Source organism: Heterocephalus glaber, unplaced genomic scaffold (genome assembly GCF_053883595.1).
Source record: "Heterocephalus glaber isolate CG9 unplaced genomic scaffold, H.glaber_assembly_v1.0 deba00001457, whole genome shotgun sequence".
NCBI classification, from domain to species: Eukaryota; Metazoa; Chordata; class Mammalia; order Rodentia; family Bathyergidae; genus Heterocephalus; species Heterocephalus glaber.
The window spans coordinates 38,948,656-38,963,761 of record NW_028258305.1 but is presented as its reverse complement, the minus strand read 5'-3'; the positions used below and the strand labels follow the sequence as shown (position 1 = coordinate 38,963,761).

Genomic DNA, 15,106 nt, shown 5'->3' with positions numbered 1-15,106 from the left:
CGTCCGTAGGCTTCTCAGTGAAGTTGCTTTCTGGACTCCATGAGTGTAATCAAGCCAGCAGAGTCCAGGGTTCTCCATAAAACTGAATTAGAGTGCCAAGTGAATTAACTGTTTGCTCCTCTTCGTGTGCAATGCATTTTTAATTACATTTCATAAAAATGTCTGGATGGATTGATGGGATTTTATTTAAACTTCAGGTAGGTACAGGGAGTAAATGATGGTGCAATATAACATGTTCTGTTAATGTAGGCTCAGAACACATTTACTTTATGGCAGTTCAACAGAATCTTTGATGTGGGGCTACTTAAAAATATATTACCTTTGAAAAGATTTCCTCTGGAAGATAGAATAGGAGCCTGGCAGCTTTGTAAGCCTTCAGCCAGATGATCAATTGACAAACATGTCAACAGGTATAATTCACTGTACTGGCTCCCCTGATACATGTAAAATGCTGGCTTATTTTAGAAAAAGAATATATTTGTTGGAATCCTTTTCATTCACATTGTAGGATTTAGGAAGCAAATCATATCAGAAAGAAGGAAATCATGAAGGAAAGAAGTGTCTCTTTGGCCTGTCTGCCCTCATTGTCTATCCACATGGATTGTTTTAGGTGTTGGACGGGGTGTGTGATATGAGGAAGGAAAATAAATGCTGCTTACTGTAAACAACAGCACAGACTCAAGCCGCAGAGAAAGGTTATATTTCATCGGGAGGGTTGTATTTATACTTCTAAAAAGCTGTCACTGTTCTGCCAGACCATTATATTTACTTTTTTTCCTCCATGAATCCTTTTGATGGAAACAGAAAATTGTGCTTTCCCCCTGGGGCAGATCTGTTTGCTATGTTACTCATGTGTTGGATAAAGGCTGGGCTAAGCGCCTCTCTCTCAACAGCTCTGGGGTTCCCTTGAGCATGGAGGTTGAAGACTGTACACCCCCGGAAAAAGCTGGCCCAAACAAGAATATGGGCATGATGTATACCTCTCTAATTGATCTGTGGAGCCTCTTCCTTGTCTTTACCCCCAGTGTTCCTTCTTGTTTTCTAACTCTAAGGAGAAAATGTACAGACTCATGCATACTTGAGGGTTGGGTCCATTGGTTTAACTGAAAAACAAAGTAAAGGAAGTAGATTTGGCCTAGCAAGGATAAGGTTCTTTGGTGGAGGGGGACAGGGTGAAGAAGAATGGCCCACCTGACAAGTGTGGCATTGAGCTTACCCCTCATGGCCACCAGTAATGGGCTCTCCAAGGCAGAAACATAGATATGGGTTTGGGGAAAGGCCTGGCTCGGATGATGAATTAATGCCAAAGAAACTGGTCTGTTGTGGTGGATTTAATTTCTCTTGTGCAAAGTCTGATTCACATGTAAGTTATGCCAGGTGAAGTTAGCATGGTGGCAAAGCAGCCCTACAATAAACAAACAAACCCCAAGCCACCCACATCTTTGAAATATCTGCTCCTGTGCCAGCTCAGTATTGCTTTCATTTTTATTCTTTTTGTTTTTTTGGTACCGGGGATCGAACTTGGGTCCTTGTGCTTGTGAGGCAGGCGGTGAAACTGCTGAGCTAAATTCCTGCCAGCACTGCTTTAATTTTGACCTTTATTGTCTCCAGGGCCCAGCTCCTGGGCCTTGGTAACCTTCTCCACCTTTCCCAGGAGAAACTGACCTGGAATTCCCAAGGCCGGTGGGCCACAGGGCCACACAAGGGGCTATACCAGGGCATCGTCCCTGTTGCCTGGACGTGGTGGCATTCTGGGCCTCTCATGATATCACACGGAGGGACAGATGGCAGGAAGCCAGCTCCATCTTGGTGCAGGAAAGCTCGCAGTAAGGGAAGAAGTCCTCCAGAGGGATAAGGAGGCATCACTGGCTGCTCCACCGGTGATGGAGAAACCAGGAGGAACCAGAAGCCGTTGTCCCCTTCTCTGCTGACTGCAACCTGGCAGAGCTGAGTGTGATCCTTACCAGCCTAGCCAGGGGAAGGAGCAGCCCCTAGCTCCGGGGAGCCTCCTGCCGTGCACACTCACAGAGGGCGGTAGTAGATCATGCTGGGCTCTCCTCGGGGGTTCTCTATGGTGCTGGCGCCTCTATGATGTAAAACGCTAGCCAGCTCCTAGCTGCCTTGTCTAGCTCTTCTCACCACAGACGAGTGCGAAGGAGGCTCAGGCAACAATGCACTCAACCTCCCCCTACCACGGAGGAGGGTGGCCCAGGCAGGCAGGCGACTCATCCCACTTCCGGCTGATCTGGCTTTGCTGCAAATCCTGGTTTCAGATTACACCCCGCCTAGTACCCCAGTTTCATCCACCAGGATTCTGTGCACCCCCTGCAGCTGGGCTTTGGCCTGTGACTTCCCTAAACTCTGGCAAGGGGTGCAAACATTTTCTGACCAGGGCTTTCTGAAGTCACTCACCTGTGAGCTGGCTCGCAGGCCACCCAGGCATTTGCCTCTTGCTTGCTCAGCTGGGCCCAGCTCCCCCAGGGCCCACTCCCTTGCTTCCCCTGCTGCCTGCCTAACCATTTAGGGACAGCGCCTGGCTCTGCAGCAAGCAGGTTTCCTAAACCGGCTTTATTCTCAGGCACTTGCCTCATCCTCAGCTGCTCCCATTGCCTGCAGCCCGGGCGGCTCCCAGGCATCCACTCAGTTTGGGTGTGACCTGAGCACTGCTCTGAGATTGATGCAGCCACTCTAACAAAGGTGAGCAAATAGCTGAGCATGCGCAGACATTTTCCAATACAGAGGGTGAGTTAGGACCCTCTGTTCTTTGAAGAGATCAGCTCTGTCACCCCCGCCCCCATTTTAGTAACTGTCAGATGAGATTTAATAACTTTAATAACAAGTCAGATGAGATTCATTTAATCATTGCCCGAACCTGGGGAAGCTAGCTGGAGTCCCTAGGACGCAGGCTAACATGTTCTTGAGCCCACAATCTATTTCAACAAGAAAAGATTTGAGGTCTATAATTTCCCCAAATTTAAAAAATCAGCTCTGCAGCAGATCTGGAGGACTGCCCCTTAGCTGTACTCGTGGGTGAGAATTCTTGTCTTTGACAACCCACTGAGCTGGCACAGACTCACTCAATTATTGAAAATTCTTTTCCAAGTAGAAAGTACTCCACAGCCTCTGATGGAAAAATTCCAAGATCTGCAGCAAATATCTAGCTCATTGGCAGAACCAGGATTTTGGCATGAACCACCATTCTTGGCTTTCGTTTGAGCTCCAGCAGAAATTTTGCAGATGACCTAGGAATAAACGGCCACGAAGCCTCAGGGGGAGACAGACACAGGAGTGTGTGAGCCTCATCCACTCGGCATCACGAGCCCCAGTGGCCACCTGGTGCAGAGAATAGCTGCCTTGTCTGGCGGGCTGGGCTGTGCGGGTGTGCTGGGCGGCAGGAGCACTTGATATGTGCAGAGGCCAAGGGCGGCATGGCTGGCGCTGGGAGCTGAAAGCTCTAAACCAAGGGCATCCGGCTGAACTCAGGAAGCAGGAGCGGAGAGTGGGTGGCACTGTGTGTTTGCATCTACACAGTCACCTCATGTCAGGAGCACTTAGCCTCATAAACAAAGCTCCTAATGGGAACTTCAGTGCTCTGGCATCACTCAACCTTCTAGAAACAAAGCTTTCCCACCATTCATATAATTGCATGCGCTGTAGGCAGGTGGGGTGGTGAAGTAATGAGGCAAAGGAAATGTAACGAGAACAGCAGAGATTCCAGGGCCAGTTGCATCTGTGCCAAGTTTTTCTCTATTCTCGTCTTACCTGTTTGACTCTGACAAGACACTTGGGTTTTCTTATTTGCAAAACTGGAGGATGCTACTTATTTCATTCACTGTTGTGAGGATGGACCAATTTTGTGATTACCATGGGTTACCATGTAAATTACCTGGCCCATTGAGCATGGACTAGATTCCTCTCCTAAGTTAAGGCTAGCCCCTGAAGGATTAAAAATGCCATTGTGGGGGTCTAAAGTTTTGGCTAACCTTTGAGCCCCAAGGCAAAGCAGGATTTGGAAGTGAAGACTGCCATTGTTTAAAGTTTGTCAGACCGCTGAACGGTGGTACGTCTGGGTACTGCCATGGGGGTTGGTGTGCTTACCATCTAGGCGCAGTGTAGGTCCTTGGCTGTCACCTTCTGCCTGCTGGGGTGACTGGAGTCACCTCCTTCTGCTGGGGCTGTTCCTCTGGCTGAGCTTTGTTCTGGGCACAGCTGGTGCGGGCCTCTGGCTGCAGCCTGTGGCCAAGCACGTAGAGCTCTGGGGGAGATGCCCAGCTGCCGCCGCCTCCCTGCAATTCTGGGACATGGGGGCTGCTCCAAGGTGCCACATCCTGCTTGGGGCTGTCCTCACTGCTGCTGCTGCTCCGGGGAGAAAGAACAAGGTCAGATCGGACCCTCGTGTGCTGCTCCTCTTCCTGGCTCCCTCCCCATTCCTCTGGCTTCTGTGTGTTCCTCCCCAGCTCTCTCACAAAGCCCAGTGGCTCACCCTTGGCACCGGGCCTCTGTCTTTCCATGTCAGGCTTGTCTGGCTGGGCTGTCCTTGCCGTGTGCCCGCCTGCCCACCTGCTGTGGTTGGGCCTGGTGGGAACCAGTGGACAGGCTGAATCTTGTTCTTTCCCATGCCCAAGATCCTGCTGCTCTGAACAAAGCAACCCCCTCAGGAGCTCTGGGAGCTGGGCCTTTATTTTGTTTTTGTTTCTAAAGGACTTCTTGTTTAATAAAGGACTAGGCTAAGCTAGTTGAATTAACAACAACAGCAACAGCAAAGGAGAAAAACAAAACAAAACCCTGCTTTGCACAGCTGCCATTTTCCTGAATGGAGTGAAATGGAAACTGCCTGGCCCAGCCCTGCCCAATATTTTGGCTAGAACAGTTTCCCAGCTGCTGAGGGACATGACCAGGGGGGCTGTGTTTGTAGTGGGGACCTCCACACGATCCTCGATCTGACCAGGCAAGCGTTGGAGGAGCAGAATGGAGGTTGGCGTGAAACAGGGAATAAATCAGATAGAAGAGACCAACTCTGACAGCCACATTGGCTGTCTGCTGGCAGGCTGGCCTCCAGATACCTGGTGTCTGGCTCCAGGGGTTCAAATCCTAGCTCTTCCACTCACCAGCTGTGTACCCTGTAGCATGCTAAATGATCCTACAGTCTTCATTTCCTCCTTTGTAAAATGGAAATCATAAGAGGACCCATCTCATAGGTATCAATATTGGACAAAGCATGTCAAACTCACAGCGGGTAACTAGCACCTAAGTGCTCAGGAAATGGGGAGCTGTCACTATGGTGCACCTTTGTAAACTTGATAGGAATTCACATCTGGAACAGACCCTAGGGACTACCCTATCATGCTCTAGGTAGATGCCTGGGATGAAGAGAGTTAAGGACTTGGTCAGAACTATTAAGCAGTCACCCCAGGACCCAGGACAAGGGCCCTGCTTTCCACCTGGATAGACCAGAAGGCCTCTCTCAGCCTGTAACAGCATGTGCTTGTTTTTCTGTGAGCTTTAGAGTGAAGTGTGCTCAGCTCCGTGCCTGCGGTGCCAAACCAGTGGAGGAAGTTTGTGTTTAGATCTGGACAAGATCAGGTGGTGGGGGTGGGGTGGCACAGGCCCATGGCTTTTGGGCAGTGAGGAGCCTCCCATGTGCCTTTAGCCTGTCCCATCTGTGTCGACTTCTGGCCTCAGATCACTGCAGGTGTTCAGGGCCCAGTGTAATTTGTGGGCTACAGTTGCCCTTCTGTACTTTTCCCTTACCCTGGGGAGTGGCTGGCAGGAAGTGGAAGGGAAGCCTGAGGGAAAGCCTGAGGCTTGCTGCTCTGGGACCGACAGTGTGGCCTGGCAAACCGTTTGGACCAGAACTCTCTTACCTCCACCCAGGTTCCTCATGAACCTGAAGCTCAGGCCAGGAGGCTGATTTTCCTCAGTGTCACCCTGTGGCTGTGGTTTTACCTCTTCCTGGAACTGCTGGCCACAGGGCAGCCTGAACCAGGAACTGAGTGGGGGCTGCAGAGAGCCGCCACCTTACTAGCTTGAGCCAGGAAAAGGTGAAAGGCACTGAACTTAGAGGAGGCAGTGGGGACCCTTTGGGGGCACACAGTGCCCTAACAGTCTCAGACCTAGAGACTGGCACCTCATAGGGAGTCAACACATATATAACAGCTGGAGCTCAGTAATTGAGCTTCCTGAGGATACCTCCAAGGACTGTTCCTGATCCCCAGGGCCCCACGATCAGGAGGATATAAACATGCCTAGCACAGGGTGACAGACAGGAATCAAAGCCCATTGCCAGGCCAGTTGATCCTGCAAGCCTGCTTCACTGGAAGACCCAGTGGGCATGATTGTGTCCTTGCAAGCCCCTGTTCATGATCTTGGAAAATCCATGTCCAGGTCCCTGGTGTTTCTCCCTGTGCAGAATGGCAGAAAAATATGCTTGGCCTCTACAGAGAGGCAAAGGCTTGGTGCTCTTACAGCTGATGTTTCTGCTTCCAGATACCAAATTCACACCTTGGGGGTGGGGCTGTGCATTTTCCTGTCACGGGCTTGTTGTTTGGAATGGCTTAGATGTGCGGCCACACCCAGAGGCAGAGGAATGGGTGCAAATCATTGACCTTCCATGTGACCTTGGGCAGGCTCCTCTTTCAAGCTATAAGGACCCTCCTCTCCCCTCAAAGATTGAGATTCGGGGCATAAAACAACCGTTTAGGCTGCTCTTTTCCAAGGAGAAGCCTGAGAGAAGGGCTTTATTTTCTTCTTGAATGATTTTATGTTCTTGAACAACTTTATAGCTCCCGCTGTTTTAAAATGTTAGTGTTTTTAATTAATGCCATTTTATTGTCCCTGTTCTCTCAAGCTCTTCTCCTGAAGGGCAGTTTTAGAAATCTAATAACTGAATAAGTAGCTAGTATGAGGAATAATGCATTAACATTTATAGAAGTTCTTAGATGAAAGCCACTATGCTGTAGGAAGCTCATTTTAGATTTAAGAAAAGAGCAATGTTACATTAAGATTCTTGCAAAAATAATCAATATTTCATTTCTTTCAAGTGGCTGGGGAAGTTTATATAACTATTATCATGCACAACTTTCCTGAGATAACATCTTTACTTAAAATTGACTGCCAAGTACTTTGTAAAAAATGACCATTTATGCCTGGACAGATTGTGAGGGCTGTAACATGGATCACACGTGCAGAAATTAACCACAGATTTACACAACTGTGGGCAAGGCAGCGATAGCAAAATTGCTATTGGTTGGTTGAGATTTGTCTGACTTGTTATCCAGGTTCTTTTTTTTTTTTTTTTTTTGGTACTGGGGATCAAACTCAGGACCTTGTGCTTGCAAGGCAGGCAGTGGAACCACTGAGCTAAATCAATCCCCAGCCCAGTCTGACTTGTTGTCAAGACACATTGATAAGAATTCTTTTCTAATAGGCTTCTGATTGACATTTTTCTCATATATTCTGTAAAATAACCACTGGACCTTGCAGTGCTCACACAGTGGCTGTACTGACTCATGTCCCTTGCGGCTGTGTGTCTCGTCTGTCTGCAGGCTGGGCCTGTCATGAGCAAGTCACTTGCTCCTATGGAGAGAGGCACAGGCAGAACTCGGTTTGCAGAGGGCAGGGACAGCAGCTCTTTGCCTAGATTCTGATACTTGGCACTCAGGAGGCATCTTGTTCTCAGTCCACAAACCTCCAAAGTCGGTGGAGGAGTGGAGCTAGGTGCTTGGGGGAATGGGAAGCCAGACACTTATATTCTATGCCGCCAGGACAGGCCATTGTGCAGGTGTGGCCTGCAGACTCCCGAGCACCCCAAGATGCTTCCAGGCTGGCTGTCAGCGCCAGCTTATTTCCTTCACAGTCTGAAGATGTTACTTGCCCTTTTAGCCCCTTCTCAGTTTCCAGAGCCCACGAACCAGGTGATATCACTGCAGACTGGCTGCAGGAGCAGATTGCAGGGATCAGCCTTCCTGGCTGTTGAGCCAGACACCAGCAAGATTTACAAAAATGCAAGACAGCGCCCCTCCTTTGACTACTTTTTGTTATTGCAGGAAACAGGCTTTTCACAGGAATGTATTCTTTGTGTTAGTATGGAAATGATTTATTCTTTAATAAATAACTAATACATGTTATACACATTTCCCAGTTTTAACTTCTATTTTGGTGAAAAAGGTGTGGAATGTGGCCCCCACACAGAGGCTTTTTGGGTTCCCATAATTTTTAACAGTTGAAGGGTTCTTGAGACCAGATAGTGACTGGATAGTACACTGGGCCCAGTGAATAAGAAGCAACAGAATCCAGCTCCTGGGCTCAAAAAGGCCTGGCACGAGCTGTTTCACTCATTCTCCCATCTATAGGCTAAGAGGTGGGGGTTAGGGCTAATTTGGTGGATATAAACTTAAAAAAAAATACAGCAGAGCCTCTTTTCAATTAAAATCTTTCGGGCTGGGGATTTAGCTCAGCGGTTCTGCCGCCTGCCTTGCAAGCACAAGGTCCCAAGTTCAATCTCCAGTACCAAAAAAAAAAAAATCTTTCTCAGGAGCCCAATGCGTGCCAGGTAAAAGCTCCATCGCTCATGGTGGAGGGGAGACACACTGTTCCCCACACCTCTCTTTCCCATTTGACTCTTGTCTTGGAGCACAGTTTGAGAACGATTGACCCAGACAACCCATAGGGCTCACTCCCTGTGCTCTTGTCCCTTCCAAGTACCCAAAGGGCAGCAGCTCGAGGACTCTTCTTACCTGCTTTGGCTGGGCTGGGATTCCCAAGAGGGACCAGTGAGGCTGGAACTGGGCAGCTGAAGTTGGACACCCAGCTGGTGCCGGGGAGTTGTCCTCCTGACGAAAGGCAGGGGGTTGAGGGAACACAGAGCTATTCTCCTCTGTGAGTCTGCTCTCATCCGCGACCCTGAACTGCTCCTCCAGCATGCTGCTGGGGTCCCTAGAGGGGCCCCAGGCTCTGGTGGCAGTAATTCTGGGTTCAGCGGTCCAGCAGTTGAGAAAAGTGATTTGGCTTCAAACAGAGACAGTGTGGCCGGGCAGAATACAGCAGATGCCTTGGCTGAGGGGGCTTGAGTGTCTTTGGAGTCTCTTGTCTCCCTCTGTCCCTGAGATGCGGTCGGTGCAGGGGACAGGGAGGACACAGAGGAAGGGGAGCTTGCTTCTCTGCGCTGGGCAGGAGGACTCCCGGGAGGCAGGGCGGGAGACTTGTGTTGGGGTGGTGAAGGTCCCTTCTTCACTGGTGGTGGACTTAGCACCTTGGGGCTCACCGGTGGGCTGGCAGCTCCAGGGCTGAGTGGTGGGCTGGGGGAGCTGACTGCAGTGGGGAGACTTGGCTGGGCAGGTCCCTGGGAGGAGGGCGGGCTATGCTGTCTCTTGTCTGCTTGGGGCACCCAGTGTGCCTTTGTGGGAGAGGTTTTTCTGATCACCGGGGGACTTCTCTCTCGGCTCAGCCTGGATGCCTGTGTAGAATGTGTTCCTCTTGTGGATCTGGCCAGGCTGGGTTCCGAGGTCCTGCTTTGTCCAGATGGAAGGCTGGTGTGGTGCCAGGCGACTGCCTTCCGGGGTTGCTTGGAAGGGCCTGTGGCCTTTGCTGCTTGTGCCTGACTCTGAGCCCTGCCCTCCTGCTCTGAGTCTGGGCTGGCTGCTGGTGGGAGGCTGGGGTCCAAGGCAAGCATTCTGGGATTGCTGCCCCTCTTGGTGCTCCCCAGCCCTGTGCTGCACAGCTTGGTGGGGCTGGCAGTGCACTTGCTGGGCAGCAAGTCGATGGGGCTCACGGAGGCTCTCAGCTTTGAGGAAACCCATGTTCCTCTGGTGGAACCAGACCCTCCCAGCCCTGGGACTGGGGTCCCTTCAGGGGAGCTCCCTGCTGGATTGCTGCTTTCTGGGGGCTCCAGAGAAGTGAATGATTTGTCCATCAGGATTTCCAGAGGTGGGGGAGGGAGATGCTCTGAGTCCCCCTCTGTTCCGAAGTGAGTGTCCTCACTCTCGGATGCTTCTGCTGCAGGCAAGGGAAGAATGACAGGTGCCAAGGGCCTCCAGCCCATGTCTGCGTTGAGATAGCTGCCTGCTACTGGAGAAATTTGGGGCTTGGGATACAAAGGAGCAAGCCCCCGAAAGATGGGAAATCTTGGAGGCATGGGGGGGATCCCCCACCTTCTGAGGCAGGGGCTTGACCCCGAGTTCTTTGAGTCCCCTGGTGTCCTCATACTCTCAGCAGGACTGAAAGTTTCAATAAGCTTTTTGACTGATGTTCTGGTGGGACAGCCCCCAACGATGCAGTCCTTGGCCCTGGATGCCTCACCGTCCTCACCCGATGGGATGGTGCTTGGCAGTTTCTCAGTGTTCTCCTGCCTGAGCTGTTCACCTTCAGGGTGGGGATGACATCGCTGCCCAATGTTCTTGTCCTGATTTGGCAAGATGCTGAAGTCCTTGGTGAGGGATGCCTTGAGCTTGCTGATGGTGCTGCTGCAGCTCACCCTGCAGTTGCTGGTGGGCCACAGGGCTGCTGCTCTGGGTAGCAGAATCTGCTCCTTGTTCTGCCCCTGCCGTTTGGCTCCCAAGGCATAAAACACCTCCAGCCTCTGACTGAGATCTCTCTGGACCCTGCGCAGCTCCTGGAGCGTAGGGTCCTCCGCGTGGCTCTTAAGACACCCCTCCGACTGGGTCCTCCTCCGCCTCTCGGGGGCCCTCCTGCTGACACTGACCGTGCTAGGTCTTGGCAGGACCATTGTCCCTCCCTCCTCTTCCTCAGCCCAGTCTTGATGTCCACAGGGGACAGGGACAAACTTGATCCTTTCACTGATGGCTTCCTTCATCTTCAGAACCATCTCCTGGGCCTGAGGGCCCCTGAGCTTCCTGGAGCGTGGCTGAAAGGGGCTTTCCCTGTCAGCGGGTGAAGACTGTGGCCTTGAACGTGGAGCTCTCTCCTGCCCTGTGCACAGACTCATGCGGCTGACTTTGTTGTCCTCCTCCTCCGGGCTGCTATCCTCACTTTCACTGAGGCATGGAGTAGCCATCAGCCTGGAGCTCTTAGGAAGATGTGCTTTTGTGGAGGCTGTGGTTCCCAGGGAGTCCTGTGGCATGCTCCTGGATACCGCCAAAGGCCTGGAGGTGGTTGTTTCTGGACCTGTGCTGGAGAAGCATGGCCTCCTTGCTTCACCCTGTGTTGCTGGCTGGACCTTGCTCATGGGGGCCCTTGACAGTGGGCAGCCCGGGGCTCTGTCCGGACCCATCCAGAATGGACTTTGCTGCCAGGCCAGTTCTGACAGACTGGCCTCCATCTGGGGTGAAGTCCCCAGCTTCCATTCTATAGGCTCCGGGGTGAAGTCCCAGCTGGCTTGCTTCCCCAGCTTGTCCAAGGACTGCACGGACTCGTCAGCACCAATGCCACTGTCCTCAGAGCACAAGGGTAGATCTTGCAGCCCAGGGTCACCATGGCCACTTGCGAGGCTCTCCAGCTGGACCAGTGCCCTTAGGAGGCGTTCCTCCACACCCCTCTTTGTGCTCAGCTTATTTCCCAAGTGGGTTGCAGTGGAATAGAAGTAGCCACTGGAGCCCTCCAGGAAGCTGCCGGTGAGGGAGGCCACCATGCCATGGAGCACCTGTAGCTTGCTGACTGTGTACTGCAGCAGCTGTTGCAAGAGGTCTGGCTGCTCCTGGGGCTTCCCTTTCCTTGATGGCCAAGCTAGATCATCCCTAAGCTCCTGGAGGAGCACTTCTCCATCCCTAGAGATCTCCCCCAAGAGCTGGGTGACCTCCTCAAAGCACAGCAGCAGGAAGTGGAGCATTGGCTGCAGCAGCTCCCGGGTCTGGGTGGCCTGATGGATGAGGCACAGGATCACTTCATACTTGGAGAGGCTGGAGTGCAGGTAGGTGTAAGCATGCTGGTGAGCCTTTACCAGGTGCTCGGGGAAGTCCACTTTGCCTGCTGACCCAGGGGCAGGGGGGATGGTTTGGCAGCAGTGGCCCGGTCTGGAGGTCTCTTGGGTAGTGCTTTGCACACTCTCTTTCCCGGGAAAAGCTGCCCCGTGTGTCCCATGGGAGCCTGGTGTATTGAATGGAATGTCTTCAGCCACGTGGGAGGTTTGGGTCTCTGGCATCAGTCCCTCCATGCCTCCCAAGAGCTGACAGAGACCTTCAGCTGCAGTTTGAGTCCTCTTGGAACTCGGCAGCTCCTCTGCCAGCCTCCGTCCCTGGGACAGGCTTTCCACAGCATCAAGGCAGGTAGAACTTTTAACCAGCCATGGGGCAGAGCCCTTTTTACGGCTTCCCTGATGTCCTGGCAAAACCTCTTTGGGCTTTTTCAAAAACTGAATGCCACTCTTTGCGACGCTGTTTACAATGTCACTGTGTGAAGGTGTACAGCCCATGATTTCAGCTTGTAGTTGTCTTCCACTTGCAACCTTCACAGTTTTCTGAGAATCATCTTGGAAACAGGAACAAAAGGCAGTTTTACTGGTCCATCCAGGCAATTCCAGGGCAGGGTCCTTTGAAGTCCATGGTGTAAGGTCCTAGATGTGAAGAACCCAGTGTGAAGAAGGAGTGCCTGACATCCTGTGTCCTTCTAAGTTTGGAACCTTCTGCTGTTAGTGAGAAGTGGGACAATTCCAAAGCACCTAGTCACACGGATTACGGGCCTGTGTTTTGCTTGTATCCCAACAGATGTGGATGGCAAGTGGAGCTTTAAGCCTATTAGGTTAATCATGCCCTAGCCAGTCAGCACTCACAGTGTGTTCTAATATGGAACTTCTCAGCATTTACTATCTTGGGAAGCAGATTATTTTTGCATGTGCTTATGCTTTTAATTCTGTTCAGACGCCTGCCATATGAAACCTAGAGAAATTAGCTGTGATTGTGAAAGCCTCTGGAAGAGATGCATTTGTGGAAGAGAAGAGAGGGCTTGACAATTACAGACCCCAGAAGAAAAGTGACCTTCACAGCTTAATAAGGGCAAACCAGTGGGGTGTGCTCCAATCTGCTGCTATTGAGAAGGCCCCCGAACACACAACAGACAGCAACCAAGCAGTGCATTGTTGTCTGTGGGGCTTGTAAAACCCTGCGGCCATAGCGATGGACATCTTTAAATAGTAAGGCAGTGAATGAAGAAGACAGGATTGCTTTCCTCTGTATTAGCACATTGAGTTAGCTAGCAAGAAAGCCATCTTTCCTGGTTTGGAGGGAGAAGACAGGAAAACTTACTGCCATGTAAAGTTTAATGCCAGTCACCATGGACCACAGTGACTCAGGGGCCAGTGCTCTTCTGGGAAGAGGCTTTTTATTAAACCTTTCTCCTAGGAAAACAAGCTACAGCTAGGCAGTGGAGAGTTATTCAGTCATTAGGAGTAGAACTCAAGGGGAAAATGTGTTTTTATTTTCAAGCACATCTTTCTGCTCATGCTGAGCAGAGCACTGTTGCCCTTGGCCAAGGGCACCAGCTGCCTGCTTAAAATTCCTTTTATAAACCATATTTGCTGTCAGTAAAGTCTGGAGCAAGAATTTAGAGTAGGGAAACGTGGGTTTAGATCTCGACTCCTTATCGTTGGAGTTGGGGCGCTTCACTGAGGCAGAGATCACCGTGCCTACATACTGAGCTTTTGTGGGGATGAAGTCAATCAATGTTTGGCAAGTGCTTTACTTGGTACCTGAACAGGATAGGCGTTAAACAATTTGTTCTTACTCCTTTCCCCCCAGAAGCTAAAGCAAACCCTGGTCCTTCCCTGAATTATCTGGAGATAATTTTCAATTATTGATCTCGGAGTCCTCTAAATTTGGCTTGCTTGTTCATTTGTCATCCCGTGTCTGGTCAGATTGACCCTGACGAAGGCTTCAATGTGTAATTACTCTGCTGTTAAGCACAGTGATTCCCCAAGTCTGAAAAAGGCTTTTATTTAACCATTTCCAACTTTTGGACATCTGGTTTGTTGCCAGTGTTGAATATTCCTAATAGAAAAAAATACTGTCTTGAGCATTGCTGAGATCTGAAGGTGTCGAGATCGGAGTTAATATTCTGGCTTTATGCTCTTCGTTTTCCCTCTGGAGTTCTGTACAGCGGTAATCATAACACTGTGGGTGTCAGTATGTCTCAGAGACAGGAGGATTTAGAGCCATCTCCTGTGCTGTGGGCAAGCTGGAGACTGACTACTGGGGCTGTGTGCGGAGCCTGATGCTGGTCACAGCCCAATGCCCCAGAGTGCATCATTAATAAAGTTCCCCGATCTGTTTATGTGAAGCAGAACTCAGGGGAAACCCAAGCTGAATCAGTGCCTGGGGGGGAACAATGTTAAGCATCAAGCTGTTGTTTCATTTGTCACCATGCTGGGCTGGCTGGTAAACAGGGACGCTATGTGCCGAGTCTGTTCTCCCCCTCCGGGTCTTGCATGGAACAGAATGAAAGCTCATCTGAAGGATGCCTTATGTAAATTCTTCTGCTCTTGGGATTTGGGCCTCTGCTTGAATTATCTTTGTAAAATCCTTTGATCTAAGTACTAAAATTATTTCTAAACCAATGATTAGAATCAAAGTATTTGCCTAGAGGATCAGCTGCCAGAGAGCTCTGTACCTTTTAGACTGGTTTCAGGACTACTACAAATAATTCAAAATAAGGTGTTTATATATTGCCATTCATTTTTTCATTAAGACCAACTTTTTTTTTCTTTTTAAACTGGGCTTGTTTCAAATGGAAAAAGACCTCTTTGGGTGGAAATGTAAAGTGGTATTACTTTGGAAAACTGACATCAATACATACACCTTAGGACCCATCAATTCCACTCTAAGAGTAAATCATACACCTCAAAGAGACTGGTACAAGAATATTCATGGTAACTCTATTCATACTATTCTCAATTTAGAAATAATCTAAATGTCTATCAATAAGGAAATCAACAATATAATTATACAATGGAATACTCCCCCACCATAAAAAGAACAAACTACTGAAACATAACAACTTGGTTAAATTTTAAAATAATTATGATAAGTGAAAGGCACAAAAGAGTACAATACAGAAACATTCTACTTATATGGAGTTCAAGAACAGGCAAAACTAATCTATGGGGTTATAGAACTCAAAAGAGGGATTATCTCTGCAAGCAGCTATTGATTGATTATGGAGA

General features: G+C 50.1%; 2 protein-coding genes across 2 annotated transcripts in view; one reads left to right on the top strand and one right to left on the bottom strand.

Annotated features, from left to right (window-relative positions):
• Nucleotides 1-1,318: 1,318 nt before the first annotated feature.
• Nucleotides 1,319-12,696, bottom strand: Pcare (photoreceptor cilium actin regulator). The gene is given in 3 exon segments (XM_021253664.2): nt 1,319-4,142; nt 4,145-4,356; nt 8,736-12,696. Coding segments are annotated over 3 exon segments (3,882 nt in total). The 5' UTR covers nt 12,365-12,696; the 3' UTR covers nt 1,319-4,101.
• The window catches only part of Clip4 (CAP-Gly domain containing linker protein family member 4), a 131,169-nt gene continuing 120,364 nt past the window's right edge, over nt 4,302-15,106 (top strand). Inside the window, exon 1 of the mRNA XM_087216180.1 lies at nt 4,302-4,379. The gene's annotated coding sequence lies outside the window, so the exon portion shown is untranslated. The remainder of the gene's footprint in view (nt 4,380-15,106) is intronic.